At 35.0% G+C, this 14,472-nt stretch overlaps 1 protein-coding gene across 5 annotated transcripts in view; it reads left to right on the top strand.

The window, feature by feature from the left end:
• The window catches only part of pot (papillote), a 48,465-nt gene extending 34,760 nt beyond the window's left edge, over nucleotides 1-13,705 (top strand). For all 5 annotated transcript variants that reach the window (XM_014241616.3, XM_014241615.3, XM_036371867.2 and 2 more), the window contains 7 exons: nucleotides 3,876-4,101; nucleotides 6,620-6,703; nucleotides 6,777-6,914; nucleotides 6,971-7,110; nucleotides 7,260-7,625; nucleotides 7,695-9,498; nucleotides 10,190-13,705. In XM_014241616.3, coding sequence (XP_014097091.1) covers nucleotides 3,946-4,101; nucleotides 6,620-6,703; nucleotides 6,777-6,914; nucleotides 6,971-7,110; nucleotides 7,260-7,625; nucleotides 7,695-9,498; nucleotides 10,190-10,339 — 2,838 coding nt within the window. In that variant the 5' untranslated portion in view covers nucleotides 3,876-3,945 and the 3' untranslated portion in view covers nucleotides 10,340-13,705. The remainder of the gene's footprint in view (nucleotides 1-3,875; nucleotides 4,102-6,619; nucleotides 6,704-6,776; nucleotides 6,915-6,970; nucleotides 7,111-7,259; nucleotides 7,626-7,694; nucleotides 9,499-10,189) is intronic.
• The last annotated feature ends 767 nt before the right edge of the window (nucleotides 13,706-14,472 follow it).

The following is a 14,472-nucleotide window of genomic DNA, read 5'->3' as shown; positions in this document are numbered from 1 at the left end:
ACCTTATATCTAATCGATAATTTTAAGTTAATACAAACAACCGGGGTTTAGTGTTTGAATTTAGTTTCTGGCCTATGAACACCGTAACAGCATTTTATGTCATTCGGACAATTTTGTGAACTTCTGTCAGGATAGCCGATATTATCTAGCCAAAAGCGCTCTGAATATTGATTTACAAATAGTTAATCGTAGCTGGTTAGTCTGCATATACCATTAACGTAGCAATCAAAACACATTACCCAGATTGTCATTCCTTGATATGTCATCAAAAGTTCTTCTAAATAAAGCAACCACGCGTGGACTAATAATGCCTTGGCAAGCTAGAGAGCCTGGAGAGTCTTATCTATATTTTTCGAACTCCAAATATGGTCATTTTACTCATTGTCGTTAAATAAAAAATGGGCTTTATTATTATGATGATTTGATGACGTGGCAGTGAACTTAAGTTTGCAGCACAGAATGTGAGGTTACTGTGTGAGCCATTACATGACAATTTGTTAAAATATCATGACATAAAGTCAAACAAATGAGTTTACTTTGTAGATATTTCTCCTTAAAATTATGTACAAAAACAAGAAAGGAAGGACTAAGTTCTGCTTACCAAGCATTTTTTACTCTCACAAGGATAATATACTTTCAGGAGTTGACAAAACTTTATAAGGATGTTGTATTATGTACTAAGGAATGTTGCAAAAGAATTTAACATTCATTATTCTACGAAATCATAAATTGAATACAATCAAATTTGATATTTTATTAAGTTATATTATAGATTAAAGACTTACTTAATTTTATTGCTTATTTTACTTCGCGTCAGCTAAAACTATATTAAAATCGTATTCAACTGAGATATACAAGTATGCGGTATAAACAAGGTGCGTTCCAAAGTAGACAGTAAAAAAGTAACAAAGTAAACTCTAGCAGCGCCATCTATATGTCGACTAGTGCGTTAGAATCTGCTATCGACTTCCAGTAAATTTCATGACATTTCATGTATTGGAAGTGAAGTTATTGCGTTTTAAGTGTCAGTATGTTTTTGTCATCGGTGCGGAAATGAGCTTCGAACAAAGAGCCAACATTAAATTTTGATTTAAAATTGGTAAAACTTTTACCAAACCTCATCAAATGATGAAACAAGTTTATGGCGATGGTCGTGAGGACATAAATGAGAAATGAGCCGAAACACATAAAATCGCGCCTGGAGAAGTCAAAAGTGAAGACAATGCTGATTTGTTTTTATGATTCCAAGGGTATTGTCCACAAAGAATTTGTTCCACCCGGCCAAAACGTTAATGCGGTATTCTACCTTGGAGTTTTGATGCGTTTGGTGCACCGTATTCGACGTGTTCGACCCGAATATCGCGTTGACGTTTGTTGCACGATAATGCGCCGTCTCATCGATCGACGCTTGTGGCCGATTATTTGACCAAAAATCACATTTTAACAATCAACCACTCCCCATATTCACCTGAGATGGCACCGTGCGACTTCTACCTTCTCGGAAAAATGCATTTGCCGATGAAAGGAAAGCGTTATGCAGACGTGGAGGCCATTCAAAAGGCTTGCACCGGCATACTGGCGGCCATACCGGGCAACGAGCTAAAACACTCATTCGACATGCTTTTGGACCGTGCAAAAAGCTTTATTAAAGCAAAAGGAGACTATTTTGAATAAAGTTAATTGATTTTGCCGATAAAACCATTTGTTCTGTCCTTTTTTTTTAAAGTCCAGGTTACTTTGGAACGCACCTTGTATATTGAGTTGATGTGGAAAACGTCAACCAGAAGATGAGCATTCATTATAATAGTGATATGAGGTTTAGACTAACCTCATTCATATTAAGCGGTAAATCATTAATATAATTTTATAACTTTTAAGAAAACTTGTCCACTTAATTTGATTGAAACATCTCACATTTTGCCCAACCTAAATAGTTTAAAGTCATCTGGAAAGTCGAAAATTACTATACCGGGTATATGGGGACAGAGAAAGCTCTGGACTGATTGCATAAACTTTCTTCATTACTAAAGTACTATCAAGGATATATTCCTATGTAATTTTGTGAAGATAATTATCACACTGATGGACATATTGAGCTCAAATTCTGCTGAAATAACAAAAATCATTCAAGGTAATTTATGGGGCTGTGAAAATACGTGGACGAATTTTACACCATTTTGTCATGAAACTATGGTGTATGAAGTTTTATATTTTCCCTTAACTTTCCTAGGATATTTTACATATTGACCGATATAGTTTCATTAATATAATATATATATTGACCAATATTTGAGGTGTATAGTCAACCGGATGGTCCGATTAGATGGGGGTAATAATACCAAATTTCCTACGGTGGTAACGAACATGGGTACCAAGTCTCATCAAGATATTTTAGGTTTTAGCCGAGTGCATGGACGAAAGGACGGACAGACAGACAGTCACCCGGATTTTAACTCGTTTTGGCATTACTTATATATATACCATGTAACCCTATATCTATCTCGATTAGTTTTAGGTGAGGCATACAACCGTTCTGTAAACAAAACTATTATACTTCGTCTCTCTCATGTTGCAAAGATAAATAAACGTCAATCTCTTGCTATAATTTTTGTAAAGAATAAAGCAAATCAACTGTCGGGTGTTTTGAAATGTCTGAAAAAATTAATTGCGGAATATATTTTCTTAGCAAAGTTAAGATTAACATCTAACCTAACAATCACATAACCTAGTTTTACCACATTAGTGGAAAACAAACAAAATTCGAAATGAGCTACAAATATTGTAAAATGAACAAACAACGCAATTTTATGTATGTTCGAGTATATAAGTTGTATGTAAATACATATGATATGTACTTCAGCAATAGAAAATATATTAAAACTGAAGTATTGTTGAGCTAATGATTGGGCACCTGGGTACGAGTGTGGTCGAATCCAAAATGGCCAACCAGCAATATGAAACCCTGCATACCAAGAAATGCTTTCAAAAGTACGTAGTGGAGAGGTAAGAAATATTTCAAAGCTTATGACCACAAGCGAATGAGTGCAGCTGTAGTAAAAATAAAGTTGCTATCAAAAGTGATTGTTGTATGCTCATTTTAATAGCTGCAGCTGTGCACATATCAAGCCACAGTTAATACACCAAATTGGAAGTGAAAAGCTGACAGAATGGACGCGACTGGCAACATTGGCAAAATAAGAAAAACCAGTAACGAATTCATGAGAGCTTTACCATAACACTCAGTCGAATACAAATACCCATAAATGTATAAAAATATATAAAAAAGGTTTTGTAAGAATATTAGAAATGTACAATAATGGTTCGCAGGCAACTTACCGAAAATCAGCAGCTGCACTACATTATGGATTAAAAGCTATGGGATCAAAAGTATAAAAAAAGACTGAAAAACAACCTAGTTTTAGCTCTAAATAATTAAAATGTATATGTGTTAGTTAAATTTGATTCTTTCTTACTGAGGCAACCTTTAAAATTTGTCTTTGGTATGTTATCGAGGGCTCACGCTATTGGATAAAACTTTTTGATGTTGGTCGCATCTTTGATCCTTTCTGTTTTCTTATAAATTCACACACCACTCAAATTGAGGGTTAATTTTATCACCTAGAAAAGTAATGAAATTTCGAGAGTAAAAATTTATATCATTTCATTTCCAGGTACAAGGCAATAAAAAAGCAATAAAGCATAAATATTTACGAGCTAACCAAATTTGTACATGTGACAATGTTAAATACTCTAGGATTATTATTATTTTATTTGGTTGATTAGAGCTTGTAAATAAATACTACTACCTTATAATTTATGTCATATGCTAAAATTTTGGCACCATAAAACCATACTAAAGGCTTTGTATTCTTTAGTTGCAGGCGTTAAAAGTTCATAATCACAACAAGAGAAAATATAAAGCGTCTACAGACAAATTGATCGAAAATGGGCTGGTCGCCTCTGCTATGGTATCTGCTATTAGCATTGAGCACAACAGTTATTCTCAATGATGTTCAAGCCCAATCGAATTATGTACAGCAAGGAGATAGTGGGAACTATACAACAAATGGACTGCCTGAGGAAGCTACTTTGGATGGAAAGGTAGGTTGTCTTAGAAATCGAATGTCATTTTTATGAGCATGATTTCGATTTAATAAAATGCATTTTATAAATTTAAAATTAATTAAGGTAGTAGATATATAAGTACATTAAAAACCAAGAAAAAACGTTTACTTCAGTTGCACCGAAGCTATAATATCCTTCACAAATACAACAGATTGTTTACAAGAATTTTGAGCGGTCAATTAGTGTGTCAGCTAAATGCTATAGTGACCTGAATAATTACTTCGGAGATTGCCCTGTCAAATGACTAGCTTCTTGAAAATAAAATTAACAAAGTAAAGGTGTAAATTCGGCTAATGTGTTACTAGAAGTGCATTTTGAATTGTTCACAGACGCATGCGAAACCTGGCTACGACCAGAAGTTTAATACTCTGAATTAACACCTTCAATCTAAATAAATATTGTTGTCTGCGATTAAATTGATCAAGCTCAACCCCTGTGGACATCGAGTTTTCCTAGTCGGACAAACTTCTTCTTATTGTACATTCAATTACTATTAGAAAGTATTTTTTTTTTAAATGAATGACGATATATTTTCCATAAATAAGATCAAACTTTTTTATATTAGAGGATATTTGTAATATGAAAAAATATTGAAAATTTGTTTCCAGGAGCTATTTGAACCGTAAATCTGCCTGAGATTTCTATAATTTTAAATTTTGCTGGGGTCGAGATTCGGCATGTTCTGATGAATATTAGTCGTGTTTGCACACCACTGCGTTACTGTAGCTTTTTTCTTATTCCATGAAAAATTATATGCACAAACATAAGAGAATATACATTTTACACTGGTGCTTATGAATGTGAATATCCTATGACGCTATTGGCCTGAAATATAGAAAGCAACGGTGTAAAAGGTGTCGGAATTTTGTTGCTGCAGAGTATAATAGTTTTGTTCACCTAACGGTTGTTTGTATCACCTAAAAATTATCGAGATAGATATAAAGATATATATACATACGCATATACATGATTAGTGTGTCGAGAGACGAGTTGAATTCCGAGTGACTGTCTGTCTGTCAGTCAATCCGTCTGTGCAAGTGATAATTTAAGTAAAAATTGAGATACCTTGATCAAACTTGGCACATATGCCAAGGAGGGTTGGTATTTTAGATGGATGAAATTGGACCATTACCACGCCTACAAAACGTCATTAATCAAAAACTTATAAAAAGTCACAACTAAGCTCCTCCATACGGTACGAGGCTGTTATTTAATACAACGAATTACATTAAGGATGGGCATCATTGGTTGACATTTTTTTTAAATGGGCGTGGCCCGCACACTAATAACTTTATTGTACACATCTCCTAAGCCATTCAAGTTATAATAATTCGCTGACGTCAAATCGTTTTAGCTTCCCTACCCAATGTGTGGAAATTAATGAATTCGGATTATGGTAGTCCCAGTTCCTTTTGTGAACTTTTTATCGAAAATATCGGTCAATATATGTTATATTTATAGAACTCAGAGGAAATCCTTTTCTAATAATAGTATGCCCTTATGTCCATACACAACCTAATTGAAAGATTTTCGATTTCCGTCGGACTTTATACCGCAAATATGTGAGATATCTTAGTAAAATTGAGAGAACGAGTTTTTCTAATAACGGTGCATATTTGAGCCTGAAATGGATAAAATTCGATTAAAACTTGCCCTAGACCGTATATAATTAATATCAGGATTTTCAAATATCCGGTTGACTTTACTCCTTATAGAATATATTGTTATGTGAGGTACATTTATGAAATTCTGTTTCTGTTAATAATATCTAGTAATGCCAAAAATAGATAAAAACGTCTCAAACTCCCATATACCTTATAAAAGATTTTCAAACATCCATCTGAGCAATGTGAAAGGTTAATACTACAAATCCAGACTGTTCGCTGTCCCAATATATCCTGTAGAGTGATTTCCGACATTTAAACTGACTTTTAACCATTTAAGTTGGTCAAAATGTGTAATATTTTAAAAAGCTATGTTGGCAAGAATTCTTTAAAATTATAAAATTTTATTTATGATTTAGCGCTGAATATTGATAGAGTTGGGCTAGACCTGGGCCTAAGCTTCATATTTAATATAATGAATTCCGATACTCTGGTTTACATTCCACATTAACTCAACATATTTAATTTTACTTCAAATCAAGATGATTTGAATGTATATTTAGCTGACACGTAGTAAAATATAGTAATAAAACTAAGTGAGGCTAAGACTTACAAGTATAATATAATTAATAAATACCAAATTTGATTGCAATCCATTCACCATTTCGTTGAATAATGAATGTTGTATTCTATCGCAACATTTAATATATAGTTTTCACAACAGCTGAAGGTATTTATCCGGTTTTGATCCTTGCAAGTTGCAAGTGTATAAAATGTTCGGCTACACCCGAACATAGCCGTTCCTTACTTGTTCCTATTGTAATATCCGCTATAATTTTATATATATATAAATATGTTAAGTGATATTTCTAACTTATTGATTTTCTCAGGTCACCAAGTTAGATGATATTAGTCCATTGATATTTTTGAATCGCACGAAAGCAGCGCTTAATTGTGCCGCTGGTTCAATGCAAGTGAGTATTAACTCATATATTTTGTTTTTATTGAATATATTGCGAATTATTTGCAATACATTTTTTGTCACAGGTCGACATGAAGTTCAATGAACCTTTCCACGGCATCATTCAAGCAGATTATGATCGTAGCAGCGCTTGTCGCGTGAATGGCAAAGGTGCCCTGAGTTATAGACTGGAGCTACCCCTTAAAGGATGTGGTACTATACAGGTAATATTGTTTTAAGTATATAGAAAAATTATCGCTAACTCTTCCATACATTTTAGAATCCTACTCGCGTTTTTACAAACAACATAATTGTGCGTTTTCATGCCAATTTGGAAATGGACGGTGATGAGATCATTACAATTGTATGTCGTTATCCGCCGCCCATACCTTCACTGCCACCAGCCTTACCAGCACCTATGTAGGTTACTTACATTAAATCCCGAACTATTCGGTGCTTTAGATTTATTATCTCAAGTCAGCCTTTAGCTTTGTTTTTAACTAAAAACGTATCTTAATAGTAAACTAAACAAATAAGTAAATTTTTTTAATTTTGGTATGATTAAACAGCTTGAATCCCATCGCAACTGGTTCCGTTTTACAGCCGCCTCTTAAGGGTATACAGCTCCTTCTAATTATTTGCGCAATCATGTTCCTTACATTACTGTTACTTGGTTTGGCTGTTTCATACTACTGTCTGCGCAGTCGTCCAATACCGGTAGTACGGCGTCTTCCAATGTCAATGGGAAGTGGCTCAGAAATCACAAAATTAAGTGGTAGTAGCATGGGTAATATCAGCGCATTCGAAGGTGTCAAAATACCCCGAGCTATGGTTCCATTAGCGGCTGTACATAGTTCATCGGGTAGCGAAGGTGCGCTCATACCTTCGGACTATCCCAGCGAGTCACATTCCGAAATCGAAGAAATCGATACGAGGTAGAACTAAACTATTTATATTTTATGTCATATATTTATATGGACTTTCTAAAAACATATTATTTCCAGATCACTGCCATTTAGCTCAGCAGGTAGCTTTGAAAATCGTGCATTTGTCCAAGAAACTTCCAGCATTTATAGCGATCACTATGGACATACTCAAGAAGTTCAGGCCGCTAATGCGTTAGCTACTTCAGTTCCTCGTCATCCTATTGCCATTAAAGAATCTTCATCACCGAAATTCGATGTTCAAGTGCGCGTTAAGAAGTCGCCGCCACCTCCACCTTCACCCGTTACCTCAGACACTGAAAGTGTCGCAACACTTCGTCCAGATCGTAATAATCTATCGACTATTATAGAGACACATGAAGACCGTGAAAGTATTATGACTATTGATTCAATGCCACCGCCAGAGCAGACTGTACATACTCAGTTTACATATGTTCCTGAATTACATCCGATACCTAAAAATACAGCGGAATCATCACCTCCACCCCCACCAGAGCCTGTGTTCTCTGTTTATGCACGCACACATCATGAAATGGTCGACGGACGTCCTGAAACCTGGTCAGATTTTACTGATGCACCAACAGTTAGTGAGGTTACCGATTTGCATTCTGAAGCACCTGACATGCACTCGGTTGGCGAAATTGTCGATAGTTCGCATTTCTTCGAGGCAGAGTACCTTCCACCAGAGCCACCAATTGTTGTGAAAAAACCTCAAGTCACATCACATACTGTAGATGACGTATATTTGCGTACTATTACCGAAAAGAAGACAATTGAAGATATTGAGAGTCATAAACGACGTGTTACCGAATATAAGGCGAAGGCTAAACCATTGCCACCTCCCATTCCTGATCCAACTTGGGATGTTAAGATACGTAATTATCCAACTGAACGCGAACAGCAACGATGGGAGAACTTCTCGGATATCTCAAGTGCTTCTGGCATAACTCTCACGCCAAAGATGGAGCGCTCCGAACTAACTTTGCCAATAATACCTAAAGAACCGCCACAACAAATCTACGATAACAAAGAGAAGCTGACCAGTCCACAGTTGGTGGGCAATATGAAACCCATTGAAATGCCACCAGAAGATAAGGCTGTGCGCAACTGGGGTGTTCTAATACGTGTCTTGGAAGAACCTGAATTCTCCGAGGCAGATGATGCTAGTTCCGTGCATTCCAGTGTTCATCCACTCACACGCTACATCAGCTACGACGACAAGGCCAAATGGAAAGAGATTATAACTACAGAATCGTCATTGCGCACAATGCTGACAGAAGCCGTGGTTCGTGAAGATTTCGAACGAATTCGCCAAGATACTCGTTATGAACGTATATTTGAGCCCCAGACTTGGGATGTTATCATACGTATACTGGCGCCACCCGCTGATGATGATACGGATGTGGAAATGCGCGCACCAAAACGCTCCAAGAAAACCCAACCATGGGACACGCGCTCGAGACGCAGTTCCTTGCCAACATTGTACGAGTACGATAGCGACGGCGGTTCCTCTGTGCGAACCATACGCCAAGACCCAAGTATGCCATTACGTGACAATAGTTTTAATTTGCAACGTTCACGTCGCTCATCGCGTACTTCATATCACACCGATCAAAATGATTTCCGTTCTATGTCTGAAGTTACTGTCGACTTTGGAAGACCCGATCATTTAGACAACGTTTCAGATGCAAGTTCTTTTTACCCAATGCAGTACTACGATGATGAAGACAGACGTTCTTTTCACAGATCGGTTAGTCATCCATCACTAGCGCGTTCGGCAAGTGAATTTACCGAGCACTGGGCGGCACCAGATGAGCTTTCATCACCAGAAGCCACGCCTAAATCACGCCGTTCACAGCGTATGGTAAGTAGTTCTTTACATTAAAATCAAAGCAAAAGACAACAGTTCCATTTTACCCTATTATTTTTCGGCAATAATGGTGTAAATGTTTAGTTGAATATTTAACGAACGAGAGGAAAATCGAAAATATACAAAAAACTGCCATAAAGACCAACACAGCTCAGTAAACGATTTTATTTATTAGACTCAAAGGCAACATCGACTTTTTTCCAAACCAATTTTTTTGGAGTGAGCCGTAAGTAAAAAAGAAATTTCTCCGTTTTTCGAACCTGTTCTCCAACGTAACTTTTGTATGAACTTATATAATATAGTTAATAATTACCATTTCAATAACCAAATTTCGAAATTCGAAGGAAATTCGATTTTGCAGGCTAACTTCGAAAAACGGAGAAATTAATTTTTTGCCTATGATTCAATCTCTTGAAAAAAATTATTTGGTCCAATTCCCAGCGTGGTGTTGCACAGTGTAATATATTCAAGTATATCTGGAATATGTTATGATATTTTGAAAAGCCGTTAGATTAACGATTTCTAATTTGGTTGGTAAATATTTACATGGTGTATTTACTTACAAGTATATGTTTAAGTAGGTATATACATATGACAGTATGTCATTTAGAATTATGTAAGCCCATTCAAATAAATAATGTTTGCACTGCTACTTTTGTATCTGATATTTTTTTCGTTCTTTCAGACAACGTTCCAGCAGCATATACCGGCTCCACCGCCACCACCACGTTCTGGCCAAATTGTGGCGCAGACCCAAAGCCAATATGTAGAGTCACGCCGCAGCACAACATTCCACACAGAAAACGAAGCAGCACGATCACGTGACGACTGGTAAACGTGATGATATACATATAATATATCTGCGTATACATATATCTCGTACCTATAACCACGCATATGCTGCAGCGGTCGAGGGAGTCCAGTTCAAAATTTGTAGGCGACGATAAGATAACAAAAGGGTGGAAATATAATACAAAAGTCACTGCTTTCAGTAAAAGTCATTGCCACTCTATATCATGTGTATAATAAATAATTATAAGTTCGTATGTATGAATATAAGTATATGGGACGGTTCTCAACCTATATGCGATATACATAAACTAACAAGTATTGAGCTCTACACGGCTGCCAATTTATAAATATATGCAAATGGTGTAATAGGAATACATAACACAAGTGCCAATTTCAATAATCCTCCTGCAGTCACTGCATCTTAAATTTAAAAAACTACTTATATTAACGGCGCGTATGGTCGCATAGAATATGCATCAAGTACTCATAATTTTTTTTTAAAACATTGTATAAATTAATTGAACCGACAATTGGATATTTAAATATATGAATTTATTCATTATTTATTATAGCAAAATGTCCTAAGTACGGTATTCACATAGGTAAACATTTTTATTAATAATAAAATCGAAACTGTATGTGTAACTGCAATTTTATGAAACTCATCATACGAAACAATGTATGAATCTGCGTTGAATAGTTTTAAAAACTTTCGTAAAGCAATGTCCAAACCAACGCCTGCAATCCCCAAAAATATCAACATTATTACATTTGAGTCCATAAAAATTCTATTGAGTGTGCAAATTAGCCTCATGTAAAACTTTGTACTCGCAACCAAATTGAAAAGTGCTAACCGCGAACAGTTTGTGAACGGACGGACACACAATATCTCAGTCAAGTGGGAAGGCCCTCATACAGTGCATAGCTACAAAGTTTAGAAACTCGTATGGGTTGAATCAACAGCTAGCCAATCAACTATTGTAAAAACAGGTAATACATTTTTAATTTTAGCCAAAATAAATATAAGAAGGGAAATTAATCAGCAGGCGATCCAGTGTATATCTAATACTTGAAATTAAAAATGGGTTCGTAAATATATGACGAATATGTACATGAAATGCTGTTTATGGGCGTATATGTAAATGTCTAATGTATACATGTAATATACAAACATACTTATGTATTTATATATTTACATAGATCGTTAAGTTTTGCATTGTATCTATAATTAAAGTTATCGGTCGCACCCACTATGCAGTAGTATTTCTACCCATATTGCTGCCAGTTTCTATTTCTCACATGTTTAGTTAGATAAAACATAAAGCCAAACACAAATGATACACATAGAAATAAGCACTATGGGAGAATAGTTAGCGTTTTTGCTGGGTTTTTAACCGCTTCATGGTGGGTTGAATTTGAAATCTAGTGTATAAAATTTTTACATATTACACATATTGCTCAGTGAAACTTTGATACAATTGGCAGCGCTACTTTTGAAGCTATAATACAAATTTACCACTCTATCTCCAAAACTTAAATTGTTGGATTTAATTTTTAATTAAGATTAATATAAATGACTTTAAGTTACTTATTTATTGCGAATCTACATTCAGAGTTTACAATAGGAAACTTGAAAATTAACGCGTAAATAGTTTTTAAAAAATGTTAAATTAAAAAATTATATTATTTATTTATTTTGAAATTTTTTTATATAAAAATTTAGATACAAAGGCCTTGAAAACTATTTTACATAACTTTTGGAATGATTTTCGATGCAACATCACCTATCTTGGAATATAAGCATCGACAGAGCCATATAAACCTATGTTATAATCATATAGGCTCTGCTGCATAAGACAAAATCGATACAAAAACATAAATAAATTGTATTAGATCCAGTTCCTTTTTAATTTTTGTTCAAGTTCCTTCTGAAGTCAGCTCCCCGTGCAGTGTGATTTAAAAAATGTTTTCTCCGGCATGCGATTAGCACGTGCTTTTCTGCTGCACAAACAAAAAAATTTTAGGTGATACCCTTTTTTTGATATGGCTAAAACGCTTCTAAAACCCCATACATCATAATTGCAGCGACCGTTCATTGACAATGCTTAAATGATTTACATAACTTACTTTGATGCCCGGCAACGTAGAGCAGTAATTGTTTTTGTTAAGGTATAATATAAGTTTTGGCTTTTATCTGGCGATAGTTGCCACCAGCAGATATAAGTGGGGATAGGAATGATTAAATAGTATGTCTTCATCAATCTAAAATTATCGTTCTTATAAAAATTACAACTAATCTGGAAAATGTATTATTTTACTACTTAAGTGAAAAATAGCAAGTAAATGAATAGTGAAAAATAATGTTTATCAGTAAATATGGAAAGAAATATACCGCACAATAGTAACAAAATGAATTTATGTATCAAATTATAAATTATTGTCTGATTGTATAAATATTGCACTTACATATACGAGTTTAGTTTTTAGACGTATACGTATTGATTTTTCTTGCTCGTTCAAACTTTTTCATTTATTTCACGCACTATTCTTAAAAAGAATTTAAAATTGAAAATTTTTATTTTATTTTGTACTTTGAGAGAGTTTATATGTGTATTGTTCCTCATAATCAGTAGGACAATCCTTTATTATTGCTTTTATTGAACTAAGAATAAAATCAGTGTGTAAAAACTGGAAAAGTTTGAATACTCTATAATAAATCTAATTGCTTACTCAAATTATATTTAATATATTTTCTGCATTGTATGCACAAGTTGCGAATTAGCTCCGTAAGTGATAAGTTTATATGTATGGAGGTGGTGGGACTTTACTTTAATCGATTGGATAAGTAATTTTCACATATAAACACAAGTTATTTCAATTCCTATAGTTTCCAAAACTGTATATATTAAAGCTTCAAACCGTTAGAGAACTTTAAAATTCGATTATTTACATATAAATATCTAGTTTATTTTTAATCAGAATCGAAACGACCTAGCGCACAAACATATGCACAAACATCAAAAGTAATAAGTAAAAGGAATAAAGTAACGATAATTAACATGCTTAACTGCTTTACTAAAAATGCCTATCTAAACTGCGAATGATAAATAAATAACCAATTTATAATATCACTTTAATACTTGGATGTGCTTGAACCACAACAAAATAACATAAAGCCAAGGCTTACGATCAAAATAGTATATACTTGAATAATATACTGTGTGTATAAATATGTACATATATGACCATGTCTATATATAATATAAAATACTCAATTAAGCTTGGTTGATATCTTATGTTATGTATTTTTTCAAGTATTTTGAAGAAGAAAGTCGGTAAGAACTTCAAATGATCTAAAGTGTAAAATTAATATTGAGAAATAAAAATCGGAAATTATTACTAACTAAAAGGGTCTTATGAGTTGTTTTATTTATGCCTGGGAACTCGGTAATTTCGTGATACGATGTTTATCTTGAACACGTTGTGAATAATCTTATATAGATTGTTTACTTTAATGCACTTTCCAACATATAAGGTTGTCAAATATCTCCCGCTCTCCGCTTTTTTGCTCTTCATTCAATGCTTTATAAAAAGTGTTACAGTGATCGGATTTAGTTAAAATATGCGCCGTTTTGTTCGATGATCTGTTTCCATCTAGACGGCAACTTCATAATACCTTCCTCGTAGAAGCCCCCTCCTTATTTGCGAAGAATTCGGACAGCCACTTTTCACAAGCCTCTTTTGAGTTCAACTTCACACCACCAAGGGCATTCGCCATGGACAGGAACAGGTGGTAATCACTTGGCGCTACGTCCGGGCTATATGGTGGATGCGATAAAACCTCCCATCCGAGCACCCGTAGCTTCTGACGAGTCATCAACGAAGTGTGTGGTCTGGCGTTGTCCTGGTGGAACACTACACCCTTCCTGTTGGCCAATTCTGGACGCTTCTGGTCGATCGCCTGCTTCAAGCGATCCAGTTGTTCGCAGTAGATGGTAGAATTAAGCGTCTGGCCATATGGGAGCAGCTCATAGTGGATGATTCCCTTCAAATCCCACCAAACACACAGCAAAACCTTCCTGGCCGTCAATCCCGGCTTGGCCACTGTTTGGGACGATTCACCGGCCTTCGACCACGACCGTTTTCGCTTGATATTGTCGTATGTGATCCATTTTT

This window comes from Bactrocera oleae, chromosome 5 (genome assembly GCF_042242935.1).
Source record: "Bactrocera oleae isolate idBacOlea1 chromosome 5, idBacOlea1, whole genome shotgun sequence".
Taxonomy (NCBI): domain Eukaryota; kingdom Metazoa; phylum Arthropoda; class Insecta; order Diptera; family Tephritidae; genus Bactrocera; species Bactrocera oleae.
This window is presented reverse-complemented; position numbering and strand designations above follow the sequence as displayed.